Source organism: Mustelus asterias, unplaced genomic scaffold, assembly GCF_964213995.1.
Source record: "Mustelus asterias unplaced genomic scaffold, sMusAst1.hap1.1 HAP1_SCAFFOLD_1913, whole genome shotgun sequence".
In the NCBI taxonomy this organism is placed as follows: domain Eukaryota; kingdom Metazoa; phylum Chordata; class Chondrichthyes; order Carcharhiniformes; family Triakidae; genus Mustelus; species Mustelus asterias.
The window spans coordinates 18,212-37,454 of NW_027591858.1; the positions used below are offsets into that span (position 1 = coordinate 18,212).

General features: G+C 55.6%; 1 protein-coding gene across 1 annotated transcript in view; it reads left to right on the top strand.

The window, feature by feature from the left end:
• LOC144488994 (plexin-A1-like) overlaps positions 1 to 19,243 on the top strand; it is a gene marked incomplete at both ends in the record, with an annotated part of 58,725 nt that overhangs the window by 12,736 nt on the left and 26,746 nt on the right. Inside the window, 2 exons of the mRNA XM_078206952.1 lie at positions 11,849 to 11,989; positions 12,549 to 12,649. Of these exons, the coding sequence (XP_078063078.1) occupies positions 11,849 to 11,989; positions 12,549 to 12,649 (242 nt within the window). The remainder of the gene's footprint in view (positions 1 to 11,848; positions 11,990 to 12,548; positions 12,650 to 19,243) is intronic.

Genomic DNA, 19,243 nt, shown 5'->3' on the forward strand with positions numbered 1-19,243 from the left:
CCCTATCTCTGTAACCTTCTCCAGCCCCTACAACCCTCCCTATCTCTGTAACCTTCTCCAGCCCCTACAACCCTCCCTATCTCTGTAACCCCCTCCAGCCCCTACAACCCTCCCTATCTCTGTAACCTCCTCCAGCCCCTACAACCCTCCTTATCTCTGTAACCTTCTCCAGCCCCTACAACCCTCCTTATCTCTGTAACCTCCTCCAGCCCCTAAGGCCGTACCCTGAAGAGAGGGAGAGAAAAATGTGGAGAAAGAGGGAACATGGATTTCAGAAAGAGTGAGAGAGAGAGAGTGGGGTTGAAAGACAGGTATAGGGCCGGTTTTGGGCCTGTTTGGGATGCTCTGTCGGAGAGTCAGTACAGACCTGGTGGGCTGAATGGCCTCCTTCTGCACTGTCGGGGTTCTACGATTCAATGATTCAGAGAGAGAGAGTGGGGAGTGAGGGGGAGAGATGAGGAGAAAGAGAGAGTGGGGAGTGAGAGAGAGAGACTGTGGGGTTGAAAAAGCGGGGGAGGGGAGATGGAGAGTGGGAATGGGGGTGAGAGAGAGAGCGCACAAGAAAGAGAAGCAGAAATATAGGGAGAGAGAGATTGAGAGAGAGAGAGAGAGAGTAGTGAGAAGGAGGGAGAGAGAGACAGACAGACAGACAGAGAGTCGCGCGGGGGGGGGTGGGGAAAGAGGGAGTGAGTGGATGCTGTCAGCTACAAGTCTCCTGTGGTGTGAACAATTAGGAGAATGGGACTGACGTCCTTTCATGTGGAGATCCCGCCCGAAGCCAGTGAACCTTACGGGACCCTGACTGTGCTAATTGATTTGGCCTCTCTCTCTGTCTTTCTCGCTCTCCGTGACCCCTTTTATGTCACGGGAACCTTCCAGACAAGGCCGGAGGCTAGGCTGCCCTCTCAACACTCGCAAGCACTGAGAGAGAGAGAGAGACAGAGAGAGAGGGAGAGGGGGGAGAGACTGAGAGAGAGGGAGATAGAGACAGGGAGAGGGGAGAGACAGAGAGAGAGGGAGTCAGAGACAGAGAGGGAGAGGGGGAGAGACAGAGAGAGAGGGAGTCAGAGACAGAAAGAGGGGGAGAGACAGAGAGAGAGGGAGAGGGGGAGAGAGAGGGAGACAGAGACAGAGAGAGAGGGAGTCAGAGACAGAGAGAGAGGGAGAGGGGAGAGACAGAGAGAGGGAGACAGAGACAGAGAGAGAGGGAGACAGAGACAGAGGGAGACAGAGAGAGAGGGAGACAGAGACAGAGAGAGAGGAGACAGAGAGAGAGGGAGAGGGGGAGAGACAGAGAGAGAGAGGGAGACAGAGACAGAGAGAGAGGGAGACAGAGAGAGAGGGAGACAGAGAGAGAGGGAGACAGAGAGAGAGGGAGACAGAGACAGAGAGAGAGGGAGACAGACAGAGAGAGAGGAGACAGACAGAGAGAGAGGGAGACAGAGACAGAGAGAGAGGGAGACAGAGACAGAGAGAGAGGGAGACAGACAGAGAGAGAGAGGGAGACAGAGACAGAGAGAGAGGGAGACAGAGACAGAGAGAGAGGGAGACAGAGACAGAGAGAGAGGGAGACAGAGACAGAGAGAGAGGGAGACAGAGACAGAGAGAGAGGAAGACAGAGACAGAGAGAGAGGGAGACAGAGACAGAGAGAGGGAGACAGAGAGAGAGGGAGACAGAGACAGAGAGAGAGGGAGACAGAGAGAGAGGAAGACAGAGACAGAGAGAGAGGGAGACAGACAGAGAGAGAGAGGGAGACAGAGACAGAGAGAGAGGAAGACAGAGACAGAGAGAGAGGGAGACAGACAGAGAGAGAGAGGGAGACAGAGACAGAGAGAGAGGGAGACAGAGAGAGGGAGACAGCGACAGAGAGAGAGGGAGACAGACAGAGAGAGAGGGAGACAGAGACACAGAGAGAGGGAGACAGAGAGAGAGGGAGACAGAGACAGAGAGAGAGGGAGACAGAGACAGGGAGAGAGGGAGACAGAGAGAGGGAGAGAGGGAGACAGAGACAGAGAGAGAGGGAGACAGAGAGAGAGAGGGAGACAGAGAGAGAGGGAGACAGAGACAGAGAGAGAGAGAGGGAGACAGAGAGAGGGAGACAGAGAGAGAGAGGAGACAGAGACAGAGACAGAGAGAGAGGGAGACAGAGACAGAGAGAGAGGGAGACAGAGACAGAGAGAGAGGGAGACAGAGACAGAGAGAGAGGGAGACAGAGACAGAGAGAGAGGGAGACAGAGAGAGAGGGAGACAGAGACAGAGAGAGAGGGAGACAGAGACAGAGAGAGAGGGAGACAGAGAGAGGGAGACAGAGACAGAGAGAGAGGGAGACAGAGTGAGAGGGAGACAGAGACAGAGAGAGAGGGAGACAGAGAGAGAGGGAGACAGAGACAGAAAGAGAGGGAGCGAGATTTAGAGGGAGAGAGATTTAGAGGGAGAGATTTAGAGGGAGAGATTTAGAGGGAGAGAGACAGACACAGAGAGAGAGACAGATGGAGGGAGAGACAAACAGAGAGGGGGAGAGACAGACAGAGAGGGAGAGGCAGAGAAGGAGAGGCAGAGAGGGAGAGGCAGAGAAGGAGAGGCAGAGAGGGAGAGGCAGAGAAGGAGAGGCAGAGAGGGAGAGACAGTGAGGGAGAGACAGAGAGGGAGAGACAGAGAAGGAGAGACAGAGAGAGAAAGACACAGAGAGAGACAAACAGAGAGAGAGAGAGGCGGGGAGGAAGTGTGTTGTGTTATTTAACCTGTGTTGCCCTCAGACACCCCAGGACACCAATAGTGGAGGGGTTTAAATCTCGAGTGAAAGGTGGTTGTGCGTCTCCAGTCTGTACATGATTGGCAGACCCGCACTCTGCAGGATCATGCCCCTTGCACGGCGCTATCCCAGTGGACAGTCCTTGGCACTCACTCCCCCAGCAGCACGGAGTGATGGAATTAACATCGGCAGTCACAGTGCCCAATGCCGCCAAGCCTGGGAAAAACAGGCTCCTCTCTTCCCAAACCTTCCCAGGGCCCCAGCCCTACTGCAGCTACTCAGTGACACTCAGCCAATATTTACTCACTGCCTCTCGCTCCCTCTCTCGCTCCCTTTCTCTCCCTCTCTCTCTCGCTCCCTCTCTTGCTCCCTCTCTTGCTCCCTCTCTCTCAATCTCTCTCTCTCTCTCTCTCACTTCCTCACTCTCTCACTCTCTCGCTCCCCTCTCTCTCTCCCTCTCTCCCCCTCTCTCTCTCTCCCCCTCTCTCTCTCACGCCCTCTCTCTCTCACACCCTCTCTCTCTCACGCCCTCTCTCTCTCACGCCCTCTCTCTCTCACGCCCTCTCTCTCTCACGCCCTCTCTCTCTCACGCCCTCTCTCTCTCACGCCCTCTCTCTCTCACGCCCTCTCTCTCTCACGCCCTCGCTCTCTCACGCCCTCGCTCTCTCACGCCCTCGCTCTCTCACGCCCTCGCTCTCTCACGCCCTCTCTCTCTCACTCCCTCTCTCTCTCGCATGCTCCCTCTCTCTCTCTCTCTCGCATGCTCCCTCCCTCTCTCTCTCTCACACTCTCGCTCCATCTCTCTCTCATTCTCTCTTCTTCCCTCTCTCTCTCTCTCTCTTTCTCGCTCCCTCTCTCCACCCCCACTGGCTTCCCGGGGGTTTCTGAATCCTCAGTTTATTTGCCTCCATTCTCCCACTTTCCCACTGAGTGACACTCTCTCCCCATTCAATAAGAAATCCTGGAGAAGATCCCAGACCACTCGATCCACAAAAATCCAGAGTGTGTGCGCACATGCGTGCGCGTGTGTGTGTATACGTATGTGCATGTCTGTTCATGTGCGTGTGTGCATGTGCATGTGTGCATGTGTCTGTGTGCATGTGTGTGCGTGCGTGTGTGCCTAATCCTGCTTCCTCCCCATAACCTTTGATCCCGTTTGCCCCGTGTGCTGTATCCAGCCTCCTCTTGAGTAAATTCAATGTTTTGACATCAGCTCCTTCCTGAGGTAATGAATTCCACAGGCTCACCACTCTTTGGGTGAAAAAATATCTGTCCTAAATGATCTACCCTGAATCCTCAGGCTGTGACCCCTGGTTCTGGACACTCCCCACCATCAGGGAACATCCTCCCTGCATCTACCCTGTCTAGTCCTGTTAGAATTTTATAAGTCTCTGTGAGATCCCCCCTCATTCGTCTGAATTCCAGTGAAAACAATCCTAATCTCGTCAATCTCTCCTCATACCTCAGTCCCGCCATCCCCGGAATCAGCCTGGTAAACCTTCGCTGCACTCCCTCGAGAGCAAGAACATCCTTCCTCAGATAAGGAGACCAAAACTGCACACAATACTCCAGGTGTGGCCTCACCAAGGCCCTGTATAATTGCAACAACACATCCCTGCTCCTGGACCCGAAACCTCTCGCTATGAAGGCCAGCGTACCATTTGCCTTCTTTACCGCCTGCTGCACCTGCATGCTTACCTCCAGCGACTGGGGTACGAGGACACCCAGGTCCCTCTGCACACTCCCCTCTCCCAATTTACAGCCATTGATTAGCCCACTCACCCAACCTGTCCCGATCATGCTGAAGGATCTCTGCACCCTCATCACAGTTCACCCTCCCACCCAACTTGGTATCATCTGCAGACTTTGAGATGTTACATTTTGTTCCCTCATCCAACTCATTAATGTATATGAATAGCTGGAGTTGTGTTGTGTGTGAGGATGTATATGTGTGTGAGAGTGTGTGTGTGAGAGGTTGTATATTTGTTTGTGTGTGTAAGTGCGTGTGTCTGTTGTGTGAGTGACGGTGTTTTGGTGTGTGTGAGAGGGTATATGAGTGGGGCAGTGCGTGTATGTGTGGGGCAGTGTGTGTGTGTGTCTGCGTGAGTGTGTGTGTGTATGTGTGTTTGTGTGTGGTGAGTGTGTATGTGTGTATGTGTGTGTAGTGTGTGAGTATGTGTGTAGTGTGTGTGTGTAGTGTGTGAGTCTGTGTGAGAGTCTGTGTGTGTGAGAGTCTGTGTGTGTGAGAGTCTGTGTGTGTGAGAGTCTGTGTGTGTGTGAGTCTGTGTGTGTGTGTGTGAGTCTGTGTGTGTGAGAGTCTGTGTGTGTGAGAGTCTGTGTGTGTCTGTGTGTGAGAGAGTCTGTGTGTGTGAGAGTCTGTGTGTGTGAGAGTCTGTGTGTGTGAGAGTCTGTGTGTGTGAGAGTCTGTGTGTGTGAGTGTCTGTGTGTGTGAGTGTGTAGTGTGTGAGCCTGTGTGTGTGTGTGTGTATGTGTGTTTGTGTGTGGTGAGTGTGTATGTGTGTGTAGTGTGTGAGTATGTGTGTAGTGTGTGTGTGTGTAGTGTGAGTGTGTAGTGTGAGAGTCTGTGTGTGTAGTGTGTGTGTGAGTCTGTGTGTGTGTGTGAGTCTATGTGTGTGTGAGTCTGTGTGTGTGTGAGTCTGTGTGTGTGAGAGTCTGTGTGTGTGAGAGTCTGTGTGTGTGTGAGTGTGTGAGCCTGTGTGTGTAGTGTGTGAGCCTGTGTGTGTGTGTGTAGTGTGTGTGTGAGTGTGTAGTGTGTGTGAGTGTGTAGTGTGTGTGTGTGTGTCACTGGCTAGGCCCAGCACTCATTGTCCATCATTAATTGCCCTGGTCTCACGAGGGCCCTTCAGCAGCGAAGTGTTAATCACATTGTCGTGACTATGGGTCTGGGGTCATATGTAGGCCGGACTGAGTGAAGACAGCAGATGTCCTTCCCAATCGAAGGGTCAGTGTTGAGGGAGTGCCGCACTGTCAGAGGGCCAGTGAACAAAGAACAAAGAAAATTACAGCAAGGAACAGGTCTTCGGCCCTCCAAGCTTGCACCGACCATGCTGCCTGACTGAACTAAACTCCCTACCCTTCCGGGGACCGTATCCCTCTATTCCCATCCTATTCATGTATTTGTCCAGACCCCCCTTAAAAGTCACTATTGTATCCGCTTTCACTACCTCACCCGGTAGTGAGTTCCAGGCACCCAGCACCCTCTGTGTAAAACTTGCCTCGTACATCTCCTTTAAACCTTGCCTCTCGCACCTTAAACCTATGCCCCCTGGTAATTGACTTTTCCACACTGGGAAAAAGCTTCTGACAATCCACTCTGTCAGTGCTGAGGGAGCGCCGCACTGTGGGAGGGTCAGTGCTGAGAGAGCGCCGCACTGTGGGAGGGTCAGTGCTGAGGGAGCGCCGCACTGTGGGAGGGTCAGTGCTGAGGGAGCGCCGCACTGTGGGAGGGTCAGTGCTGAGGGAGCGCCGCACTGTGGGAGGGTCTGTGCTGAGGGAGTGCTGCACTGTGGGAGGGTCAGTGCTGAGAGAGCGCCGCACTGTGGGAGGGTCAGTGCTGAGGGAGCGCTGCACTGTGGGAGGGTCAGTGCTGAGAGAGCGCCGCACTGTGGGAGGGTCAGTGCTGAGAGAGCGCCGCACTGTGGGAGGGTCAGTGCTGAGGGAGCGCCGCACTGTGGGAGGGTCTGTGCTGAGGGAGTGCTGCACTGTGGGAGGGTCAGTGCTGAGGGAGTGCTGCACTGTGGGAGGGTCAGTGCTGAGGGAGCTCCGCACTGTGGGAGGGTCTGTGCTGAGGGAGTGCTGCACTGTGGGAGGGTCAGTGCTGAGGGAGCGCCGCACTGTGGGAGGGTCTGTGCTGAGGGAGTGCTGCACTGTGGGAGGGTCAGTGCTGAGGGAGCGCCGCACTGTGGGAGGTCAGTGCTGAGGTAGCGCTGCTCTGTGGGAGGGCCAGTACTGAGGGAACGCCGCACTGTGGGAGGGTCAGTGCTAAGGGAGCACCGCACTGTGGGAGGGTCAGTGCTGTGGGAGGATCAGTGCTGAGGGAGCGCCGCACTGTGGGAGGGTCAGTGCTGTGGGAGCGCCGCACTGTGGGAGGGTCAGTGCTGAGGGAGCGCCGCACTGTGGGAGGATCAGTGCTGAGGGAGCGCCGCATCCTGGGACGTACCATCAGAGATGTTGCACTATCTCTCCCCTCACGTTGACTTACCCCACTGTCAGTATTGGGATAGGGGATACCTCTCTCATGTTCTTAGACCGATATTATCCCTGTACATAAATCTAAGCGCCCTGATCCCTTGAGACTTGTTTCGAACCTTCTGCTGTGAAGGATCTTTTAATTTTCAACCCTATCATTTGTGTTCATTCACCCTGAAAGCATTCGTCAAATGGGCATAGATATAGTCGCAGTGGCCGTAATGGTGTTGGAAGGGGCAGGTCAGAAAGAGGTCAACAACTAGGAGCGCCGGTCAAAGGTCGTGACAGGGCAGCCATGACAGATTGCTGGGTCCCTGAAGCAGGCTGTCGTGGCTGGGTTAATGGGGAAGGGGGAGAGAGTTAATTGTCACATAGCAACAAGAGGACCTGGTCTCCTGAGAGTGGGCCACAGGCCTGCGGGTCAAAGGTCGCCTCATCGACAGATGCCCATTCAAGTGGGATTATGGCCTTCCTTATGTCCAGCCACGTGTGGAGTCCAGCCAGGGGGTGGGGTGCCTACGGAAGCTGGATTCCGTACGGGAAGAATTCTCTTGGATTCTATGATTTTCCTGAACAAAAGGAGATACCGGAACTCGGGGTTAGTGTTTCTAAGGACAACGAATGGCTCCTGCTGCCATTTTGATTTCAAAATGGCCGAGCATGGCCAAGTGTGCCCCTTTTATGACATTTGGCTATCAGAGGCAGAGAGACGGAGGGAGAGAGAGACGGAGGGAGAGAGACGGGGAGAGAGAGAGAGGCGGAGAGAGAGAGAGGCGGAGAGAGAGAGAGGCGGAGAGAGAGAGAGGCAGAGAGAGAGAGAGGCAGAGAGAGAGAGACGGAGAGAGAGGCAGAGAGAGAGAGTGAGAGAGAGGCAGAGAGAAAGACAGGCAGAGAGAAGGATGTGCACAGTGTGACATGGGTGTGTGTGTGTCGGTGTGAGTGTCGGTGAACTTGCCAGTATGTGACCTGGAGTCCCAAAGTGCTGGTGTGACAGAAGTGTGCAAGAAACATGTGGGCGAGCATGAGTGTGAGGGAGTTGCGTGTGCGTGAGTGTGTGCATGCGAGTGAACATGCATGCCAGAGTGGTGTGTGTACAAATGCACCTGTGTATGCCAGAGCTGTGTGTTCAAGTATATGTACAAGAGGAAGTGTGTGAGCGTGTGAGAGAGGAGTGTGTCTGAGAGTGAGCGTGTGAGAGAGGGGGGTCTGTGCCAGTGGGCATGTGTGAGGGGAGTGTACATGAGTGTGGAAGGGGTGCCTGACAGTGAGTGTGTGAGAGAGCCGTGTGACCACGTGCATAAGAGAGATACAGAGAGGTTTGTATATGAGCAAGTGTGCTCAAAAGGTGTACATGTGTGAGCCACCCTGCAAGAGTAGTGTGCGCGCATGAATGTGCAAGAGAGAGATGCGTGTATGATCGACCGTGCAAGAGAGGTGTGTGCACGAGAGTACGTGTGTAAGAGTAAGTGTGAGAGAGAGAGAGGTTTGTGTGTGAGCGAGTTTCAGCAAGAAGTGAGTGTGCATGTAAGTGTGAGTGCAGGATAAACCTGAGGACGCATTGCTGTTCTCCTTATCCCCTTATCCCAGTGGGCGGCACGGTAGCACAGTGGTTAGCACTGCTGCTTCACAGCTCCAGGGACCTGGGTTCGATTCCCGGCTTGGGTCACTGTCTGTGTGGAGTTTGCACATTCTCCTCGTGTCTGCGTGGGTTTCCTCCGGGTGCTCCAGTTTCCTCCCACAGTCCAAAGATGTGCGGGTTAGGTTGATTGGCCATGGTAAAATTGCCCCTTAGTGTCCTGGGATGTGTAGATTAGAGGGATTAGCGGGTAAAATATGTAGGGATATGGGGGTAGGGCCTGGGTGGGATTGTGGTTGGTGCAGACTCGATGGGCCGAATGGCCTCTTTCTGTACTGTAGGGTTTCTATGGTTTCTATTCCAGAGTGTGGAAGTGCCCCAAACACCGCGGGGTTCCTGCAGGCAGGACTCCAGGGAAACTCTGTCCAGGGGCTGAGGTGAATTTATTTGGGGTAGGGGTGGAGGGCGGGGGTGAGGGGGGTGGGGGGGAGGGTGTGGAGCTCTCTTGGGTTTTAGTTGTGAGTTGTTTGGAGGTGGTGGAAATAGGGAAATAGAGCACAGACTGTCTCTCTCTCTGTCGCTGTCTGCCTTTCTCTCTGTCTCTCTATCTGTCTTTCTCTCTCACTCACTGTCTCTCTCTCTCTCTGTCCCTCTCTTTCTGTCTCTCTCTTTCTCTCTCTCTTTGTTTGTGTCTCTCTCTCTCTGTCTGTCTCTCTCTCTCTCTGTCCCTCTCTTTCTGTCTCTCTCTTTCTCTCTCTGTTTGTCTCTCTGTCTCTCTCTCTCTGCCTCTCTCTCTCACTCTCTCTCTCTCTCTGTCTGTCTCTCTCCCCTCACGCTCTCTCGCTCTCTGTCTCACTCTCTCTCTGTCTCTCTCTCTCCCTCTCTCTGTCTCTCCCTCTCTCTCTGTCTCCCTCTCTCTTTGTCTGTCTCTCTCCTCCCACGCTCTCTCTGTCTATTGATCGTTGCCGTACCTCTGTTTGAGTTCGCAGTCTCTGAGGCTCTCTGAGTCCCCGGACAACTGAGATTGATCAGCAAGCTGACAGGTCATTCATCCATCCTGCACCTTAATGCTTCCAGCATCAAGCTGCAGAGCCAACTTTCCAACAGCAATTCATCCACTCATTAACCCGAGTCTGGAGCCAGCACTGTGTATGTGTGTGTGTGTGACTGTGGGTGTTTGTGTGTGTGTGTGAGACTGTGTGTGTGTGTGACTGTGTGTGTGTGTCAATGCGTGTGTGTGTGGGAGCCTGTGTCTCTGAGAGAGTGCAAGCATGTGTGTGTGTGTGACAGTGTGTGTGTGACAGTGTGTGTGTGTGTGAGACTGTGTGTGTGACAGCGTGTGTAACAATGTGTGTGTGACAGTGTGTGTAACAATGTGTGTGTGACAGTGTGTGTGTGACAGTGTGTGTGTGAGACTGTGTGTGTGAGACTGTGTGTGTGTGACAGTGTGTGTGTGTGTGAGACTGTGTGTGTGTGTGAGACTGTGTGTGTGTAACAGTGTGTGTGTGTGTGAGACTGTGTGTGTGTGACAGTGTGTGTAACAATGTGTGTGTGTGACAGTGTGTGTGTGAGACTGTGTGTGTGTGTGTAACAGTGTGTGTGTGTGACAGTGTGTGTGTGTCTGTGTGTGTGTGTCAATGCGTATGTGTGGGAATGTGTATGTGTGCGGGAGCCTATGTCTCTGAGAGAGTGCAAGCGTGTGTGTGTGAGTGCGTGTGAGTGCATGTGTGTGAGAGAGTGTGTGGGGGGGGGAGTATATGTGTGAGTGAGCATGTGTGCAGATGTGAACACATGCATATGGGTGCCTGTGTGAGAGTATGTGTGTCTGTGAGAGCGTGTGTGTACATGATTGGGAGCATGTGTTAGAGTGTATGTATGTACATGTTCTTTGTGAGCGTGCGTGACTCTGTGAGTGTATGTGAACAAGTGGGTTTGTGTGTGTATGCGTGTCTGTAAGTATATATGTGAATGCATACATATGTGTGCGTGTGCGTGTGTGTGGAAGGGGTTAAGGAGGAGGTTACAGAGGGAGGGAGGGGGTTGTTGGGGCTGGGTGAGGTTACAGAGATATTTTATTTATTAGTGTCACAAGTAGGCTTACATTAACACTGCAATGAGGTTACTGTCAAAATCCCCTAGTCGCCACACTCCTGTACCTGTTCAGGTACACTGAGAGGGAATTTAGCATGGCCATTGCACCTAACCAACACGTCTTTTGGACTGTGGGAGGAAACCAGAGCATCCAGAGGAAACCCACGCAGACACGGGGAGAACGTGCAGACTCCACACAGACAGTGACCCAAGCCGGGAATAAAATCTGGGTCCCTGGCGCTGTGAGGCAGCAGTGCTAACCACTGGGCCACCCCATGGGAGGATTGCAGGGGACTGGAGGAGGTTACAGAGATAGGATTGTAGGGGACTGAAGGAGGTTACAGAGATAGGGAGGATTGTAGGGGCTGGAGGGGGTTACAGAGGTAGGGTGGGTTGTAGGGGACTGGAGGAGGTTACAGAGATAGGGAGGGTTGTAGAGGCTGGAGGAGGTTACAGAGATAGGGTGGGTTGTAGAGGCTGGAGGAGGTTACAGAAATAGGGAAGGTTGTAGGGGCTGGGGGGGTTACAGAAATAGGGAAGGTTGTAGGGGCTGGAGGAGGTTACAGAGATAGGGAAGGTTGTAGGGGCTGGAGGAGGTTACAGAGATAGGGAAGGTTGTAGGGGCTGGAGGAGGTTACAGAGATAGGGAAGGTTGTAGGGGCTGGAGGGGGGTACAGAGATAGGGTGGGGGAAATTTTAAAATGGAGGTGTGGGCGGACAGGAAGCCAGAGTAGGCCAGCAGTGGAGCGGGACTCTGCATGAGTGAGGAGACAGAGGAGGGGGGTGGAAGTGGTGAATGTCCCTTTAAGGGCAGCACAGCACAAGAGTGTCACCCTGCTTGAGTGACCAATTGGGAGCGAGGGTGGGCCATCACCCCCTGGGGCTGGACAGAAGACAGTCTCAAGACAAGGAGTAGAGCTGGCGGGACTGGGGGAATGTTTTTCATACTTAATAATTCCTCCGTGTTCTTGAACCAGTCTGTGAGTGGGCATCATTGCAGGGGAGAGTCTGGGGGGAGGTTAAAGGAGGCGCTGAAATTTAGGGAGGATAAGGGAGGCGCTGGTATCGTCCAATTGGGTGGAGTTGACCACATGATTACCCAACAGAAAGTCTTGGTTACTGCTCTCTCACCCTGGGGGGGTTCTCTGGGGAGGGTTGACTGAATGCGTGGGTTCCATTAACCCCCATCTCTCTCTCTCTCGTTTTCTCTCTCCCGCAGATACGAGTGGACGCTGTCCCGCGGCCTTCCCACAATGCAATGCTCTACGAAGTGGTGGCGGCCATGGAAGGGAGCCCGATCCTCCGCGACATGTCCTTCAGCCCCGATTTTCAGTACATCTACTTGCTCACTGAACAGAAGGTGAGGCAGCCTTTTCCCCCCCGATCCCTTCCCATGCCCCCGCCTACTCCGCCACTTCTACCGCCCCGCGAACGCTCGCGTTCAGGCCTGGGGCCTTCTTATGCCCCTAGCGTCCCCTCCCGTCCCACCTGCAGGTCCCAACTATGGGCCATTTTGCCAGATCGCAACAGGCAACCATCAGATCTTCACCGTATCTGGCGCATTCTAACCTCTTAGCCACATCCAATCCCTCCCCCATCCCCTTTTTCTTTGTCTCAGGACGCCCCTTCATGGTGGGGTATCACTCCTGCTGTAGGCAGGAGGCCTACCCATAGAGCCCACCCTCAATCGTCACCCTCTCCTATCGAGACCAGGACCCAAGGAAAGAGCCTCTGGAATGATCGTGAAGGGCTGAATGGGCATCCTCCTGTTCCTGTGTTAGAGGCTCAAGAGGGGCTGAATGGCCTCCTCATGCTCCTGTTATCTCCTCGCAGGCTTGTTGATGACCATGAGGGGGGAGGTGACATTCTCCTGTTTTTCTCTGACTACCCTTCCCCTCTCTCTTCCTCTCGATCTCCAGGTGGGACGGATCCCGGTGGAGAGCTGCGAGCAGTATGGGACCTGCCCCAAGTGCCTGAGCTCCGGAGACCCTCACTGCGGCTGGTGTGTCCTTGATAACAGGTTGGTAACTGTCTCCAAATCTCAACCCTTCACCAATGCTAGCATGGGGCCTGATGGGCCGAATGACATCCTCCTCCACTCCTGTTCCATCCATTGTCCCTTCCCACTCCCAACGTTCTTGACAGCAAGAGAATGTTTGTTGTGGGACAAGTCAATGGCCGCTGGAGCACTGCAAGATCCCACAAGGCGCAATAAGCTAAACTGACTGTTCGGCGCTCCCTCAGCACTGACCCTCCCACAGTGCATCGCTCCCTCAGCACTGACCTTCCAACAGTGCGGTGCTCCCTCAACACTGACCCTCCCACAGTGCGGCGCTCCCTCAGCACTGACCCTCCCACAGTGCGGCGCTCCCTCAGCACTGACCCTCCCACAGTGCGGCGCTCCCTCAGCACTGACCCTCCCACAGTGTGGCGCTCCCTCAGCACTGACCCTCCCACAGTGTGGCACTCCCTCAGCACTGACCCTCCGACAATGCGGCGCTCCCTCAGCACTGACCCACCCACAGTGCAGCGCTCCCTCAGCTTGACCCTCCCACAGTGCGACGCTCCCTCAGCACTGACTCTCCCACAGTGCGGTGCTCCCTCAACACTGACCCTCCTACAGTGCGGCGCTCCCTCAGCACTGACCCTCCCACAGTGCGGCGCTCCCTCAGCACTGACCCTCCCACAGTGTGGCGCTCCCTCAGCACTGACCATCCCACAGTGTGGCACTCCCTCAGCACTGACCCTCCCACAGTGTGGCACTCCCTCAGCACTGATCCTCCGACAATGCGGCGCTCCCTCAGCACTGACCCACCCACAGTGCGGCGCTCCCTCAGCTTGACCCTCCCACAATGTGACGCTCCCTCAGCACTGACTCTCCCACAGTGCGGCGCTCCCTCAGCACTGACCCTCCCACAATGCGACGCTCCCTCAGCACTGACTCTCCCACAGTGCGGTGCTCCCTCAGCACTGACCCTCCCACAGTGCGGCGCTCCCTCAGCACCGACCCTCCCACAGTGCGGCGCTCCTATAGCACTGACCCTCCCACAGTGTGGCACTCCCTCAGCACTGACCCTCCCACAGTGCGGCGCTCCTTCAGCACTGACCCTCCCACAGTGCGGCACTCCCTCAGCACTGACCCTCCCACAGTGTTGCATCCCTCAGCACTCACCCTCCCACAGTGCGGCACTCCCTCAGCACTGACCCTCCCACAGTGCGGCACTCCCTCAGCACTGACCCTCCCACAGTGTTGCATCCCTCAGCACTCACCCTCCCACAGTGCGGCACTCCCTCAGCACTGACCCTCCCACAGTGCGGCGCTCTTTCAGCACTGACCCTCCCACGGTGCGGCGCTCCCTCAGCACTGACCCTCCCACAGTGCGGCACTCCCTCAGCACTGACCCTCCCACAGTGCGGCGCTCCCTCAGCACTGACCCTCCCACAGTGCGGCGCTCCCTCAGCACTGACCCTCCCACAGTGCGGCGCTCCCTCAGCACTCACCCTCCCACAGTGCGGCGCTCCCTCAGCACTGACACTCCCACAAAGTGCGGCGCTCCCTCAGCACTGACCCTCCCACAGTGCGGCGCTCCCTCAGCACTGACCCTCCCACAGTGCGGCGCTCCCTCAGCACTGACCCTCCCACAGTGCGGCGCTCCCTCAGCACTCACCCTCCCACAGTGCGGTGCTCCCTCAGCACTGACCCTTCCACAGTGCGGCACTCCCTCAGCACTGACCCTCCCACAGTGCGGCGCTCCCTCAGCACTGACCCTCCCACAGTGCGGCACTCCCTCAGCACTGACCCTCCCACAGTGCGGCGCTCCCTCAGCACTGACCCTCCCACAGTGCGGCGCTCCCTCAGCACTGACCCTCCCACAGTGCGGCGCTCCCTCAGCACTGACCCTCCCACAGTGCGGCGCTCCCTCAGCACTGACCCTCCCACAGTGCGGCGCTCCCTCAGCACTGACCCTCCCACAGTGCGGCGCTCCCTCAGCACTCACCCTCCCACAGTGCGGCGCTCCCTCAGCACTGACCCTCCCACAGTGCGGCACTCCCTCAGCACTGACCCTCCCACAGTGCGGTGCTCTCTCAGCACTGACCCTCCCACAGTGCGGCACTCCCTCAGCACTGACCCTCCCACAGTGCGGCGCTCCCTCAGCACTGACCCTCCCCCAGTGCGGCGCTCCCTCAGCACTGACCCTCCCACAGTGCGGCGCTCCCTCAGCACTGACCCTCCCTACAGTGCGGCGCTCCCTCAGCACTGACCCTCCCACAGTGCGGCGCTCCCTCAGCACTGACCCTCCCACAGTGCGGCGCTCCCTCAGCACTGACCCTCCCCACAGTGCGGCGCTCCCTCAGCACTGACACAGTTGAGGGGAATATTGAGCCTGGATTCTAGGCCTTGTTCTCTGGCCTGGGGGCTGAAAACTACAACCTTCTAACACAGAGCAGAGAGAGCAAAGCTGACTGTGAGGTGATTTTGTGAGGTGATCAGCATGGTAGTCCACAAGAATGTTCCCCGGCCTCACCCTGAGTGAAAAGGGTTGAAGTATTTATTTCATTTCTGAATATTGAAACAGTAGTTGGCCAAAGACTGACTCTCCATTTCAAATATTTGAAAAATGACACTGCAAAGCCAAGACATTCGCTCAGCTAGATTTGGTGTTCATTTTCCGAGCCAAAGTTTAATTTAATAACAATCGTTTCGTTGAAGTTTTAATAGATTTTGTGCAGAAATTGTTCTGGTCTAATTCCCTCCTGCAGAGGGAAATAATTTAGCGAGCCTTTGGCCCGGCTAACCCTGATTGTCACTGATCTCATCAAAAACCACCCCCCGCACGTCCTCACTGCTCCCCCGCACCCCTCCCCCACCCTCCCCCCACTGCCCACCCTCCCCCTCCCCCCACCCACCCCCTCACTGCCCCACCCACCCCCTCACTGCCCACCCACCCACTCACTGCCCACCCTCTGCATCTCCTCACTGCCCAACATCCTCCTCACTGCCCACCCTCCCCTTTGCTGCCCACCCTCTCTCGCACTGCCCACCCTCCACATCCCCCCACTGCCCATCCTCCCCACTGCCCATCCCCACCGCTGCCCCTCACTACCCACCCTCCCCCCCCCACTGCCCACCCACCCCCCCAGTGCCCACCCACCCCCCACTGTCCACCCTCCTCCCTCACTGCCCACCCTCCCGCTCCCCCTCGCAGCCCACCCTCCCCCTCGCTACCCACCCTCCCCGTCGCTACCCACCCTCCCCGTCCTTCATCTCCCCTCACCCTCCTCCTCCTGTCACCCTCCCGACCCTCCCTGTCCTTCACAGCCCACTGTCCCACACACACTCTCTCTCACACACACACTGTCTCTCTCACACACACTCTCACACACACACTCTCTCACACACTCTCTCACACACACTCTCACACACACTCTCTCTCTCACACACTCTCTCTCTCACACACACTCTCTCTCTCACACACACTCTCTCTCTCACACACACTCTCTCTCTCACACACTCTCTTACACACACTCTCTCTCACACACACACACTCTCTCACACACACTCTCTCACACACACTCTCTCACACACACACTCTCACACACACACTCTCACACACACACTCTCTCACACACACACACACACACACACACGCGCACACACACACTATCTCTCTCACACACGCACACACTCTCATACACACTTACCCGGTCATACACCCCCACACACACTCCCACATACACACAAACAGAGAATGAAATGGAGAGAGAGATGGAGTGATGGGAGGTGGAGGGAGAGACAGAGAGAGGGAGCAAGATGGAGAGAGAAAGAGTGATGGGGGAAAGAGACACATGGAGGGAGATTGGGAGAGGAGAAGGGGTTGAGAGGGAGAGACATGGGGTGAAAAGACAGGAGGTGTAGAGAAAGAGGAGGAGGAGAGTGAGAGAGGTTAGGAGAAAGGACGAGAGAGAGATAGGGAGAGAGAGTGAGAGGAAGGGGAGCGGAGAGAGGGATGTGGAGACGGGAAGGTAAATAAGAGAGTGAGAGAATCACATTAAAAACGAGTGAAGATGGAGACAAAGGTTTGAGGGATGGATAATTTCACATTTAGACAGCCTAGGATGATTCATGAGGCAGACACATCATAAAACACAGCAAGTGAAATACTTTCCTCAACAGTCACACGACAGCACACTGCCCACAAACTCCATAATCTCACTGCAGCAAACACAAAACCACTTCTTTACTGAGGTCCACCATCTCACTGTTGCAAAAAATATTCTCCTCCATAGAGAGCGGCTCCCTTTAACACTGTAACCAACAGTACAGCAAGATTTTGATTTGATTTATTATTGTCACATGTACTCATATACGGTGAAAAGTATTGTTTCTTGCTCGCTATACAGACAAAGCATACTGTTCATAGAGAAGGAAAGGAGAGAGTGCAGAACGTAGTGTTTCAGTCACAGCTAGGGTGCAGAGAAAGATCAACTCAATGTGAGGTGGGTCCATTCAAAAGTCTGACAGCAGCAGGGAAGAAGCTGTTCTTGAGTCGGTCGGTACGTGACCTCAGACTTTTGTATCTTTTTCCCGATGGAAGAAGGAGGAAGAGAGAATATCTGGGGTGCGTGGGATTCTTGATTATGCTGGCTGCTTTGCCGAGGCAGCGGGAAGTGTCGACAGAGTCAATGGATGGGAGGCTGATACGCGTGATGGACTGGGCTACATTCACGATCTTTTGTAGTTTTTTGCGGTCTTGGGCAGAGCAGGAGCTATACCAAGCTGTGATACATCCAGAAAGAATGCTTTCTATGGTGCATCTGTAAAAGTTGGTGAGAGTCGAAATTGACATGTCAAATTTCCTTAGTCTTCTGAGAAAGTAGAGACGTTAGTGGGCTTTCTTTACTATAGTGTCGGCATGGGGGGACCGGGATAGGTTGTTGGTGATCTGGACACCTAAAAACTTGAAGCTCTCGACTATTTCTACTTCCTCCCCATTGATGTAGACAGGGGCATGTTCTCCACTACACTTCCTGAAGTCGATGAGAATCTCCTTCGTTTTGTTGACATTGAGGGAGAGATTATTGTTGCTGCACCAGTTCACCAGATTCTCAATCTCATTCCTGTACTCTGTCTTGTCATTGTTTGAGGCCCGACCCACTACAGTGGTGTCATTACCAAACTCAAAAATCGAGCTGGAGGGGAATTTGGCCGCACAGTCAGAGGTGTATCAGGAGTCTAGTAGGGGGCTGAGAACACAGCCTTGTGGGGCACCGGTGTTGAGGATGATTATGGAGGAGGTGTTGTTGCCTATCCTTACTGATCGTGGTCTGTGAGTTAGGAAGTCCAGGATCCAGTCACAGAGGGAGGAGCCAAGGCCCAGGCCACGGAGTTTGGGGATGAGATTGGTGGGAATAATAATGATGCTGCACAGTTGGAGGGTTGGTGCTGAGGGAGCACCGCACTGTCGGGGAGTCAGTGCTGAGGGAACACAGAACAGTGGGAGGGTCAGTGCTGAGGGAGCGCCACACTGTGGGAGGGTTGATGCTGAGGAAGCGCTGCACTGTTGGGGGGTCAGTGCTGAGGGAGCGGCTCGCTATTGGAGGGTCAGTACTGAGGGAGCGCCGCACTGTGGAAGGGTCAGAGCTGAGGGAGCGCCGCACTGTGGGAGGGTCAGTGCTGAGGGGGTGCCGCACTGTGGGAGGGTCAGTGATGAGGGAGCGCCGCACTGTGGGAGGGTCAGTGCTGAGGGAGCGCCGCACTGTGGGAGGGTCAGAGCTGAGGGAGCGCCGCACTGTGGAAGGGTCAGTGCTGAGGGAGCGCCGCACTGTGGGAGGGTCAGTGCTGAGGGAGCGCCGCACTGTGGGAGGGTCAGTGCTGAGGGAGCGCCGCACTGTGGGAGGGTCAGAGCTGAGGGAGCGCCGCACTGTGGAAGGGTCAGTGCTGAGGGAGCGGCGAACTGTGGGAGGGTCACTGCTGAGGGAGCGCCGCACTATGGGTGGGTCAGTCTGAGGAAGCTCTGCACTGTGGGAGTGAGTGCTGATGGAGTGCTGCACTGTGGGAGGGTCAGTGCTGAGGGAGCGCCGCACTGTGGGAGGGTCAGTGCTGAGGGAGCGCCGCACTGTGGGAGGGTCAGTGCTGAGGGAGTGCCGCACTGTAGGAGGGTCAGTGCTGAGGGAGTGCCGCACTGTAGGAGGGTCAGTGCTGAGGGAGCGCCGCACTGTGGGAGGGTCAGTGCTGAGGGAGCGCCACACTGTGGGAGGGTCAGTGCAGAGGGAGCGCCGCACTGTGGGAGGGTCAGTGCTGAGGGAGTGCCGCACTGTGGGAGGATCAGTGCTGAGGGAGTGCCGCACTGTGGGAGGGTCAGTGCTGAGGGAGCGCCGCACTGTCGGAGGGTCAGTGCTGAGGGAGCGCCGCACTGTGGGAGGGTCAGTGCTGAGGGAGCGCCGCACTGTCGGAGGGTCAGTGCTGAGGCAGTGCCGCACTGTGGGAGGATCAGTGTGAGGGAGCGCCGCACTGTGGGAGGGTCAGTGCTGAGGGAGCGCCGCGCTGTGGGAGGGTCAGTGCTGAGGGAGTGCCGCACTGTGGGAGGGTCAGTGCTGAGGGAGCGCCGCACTG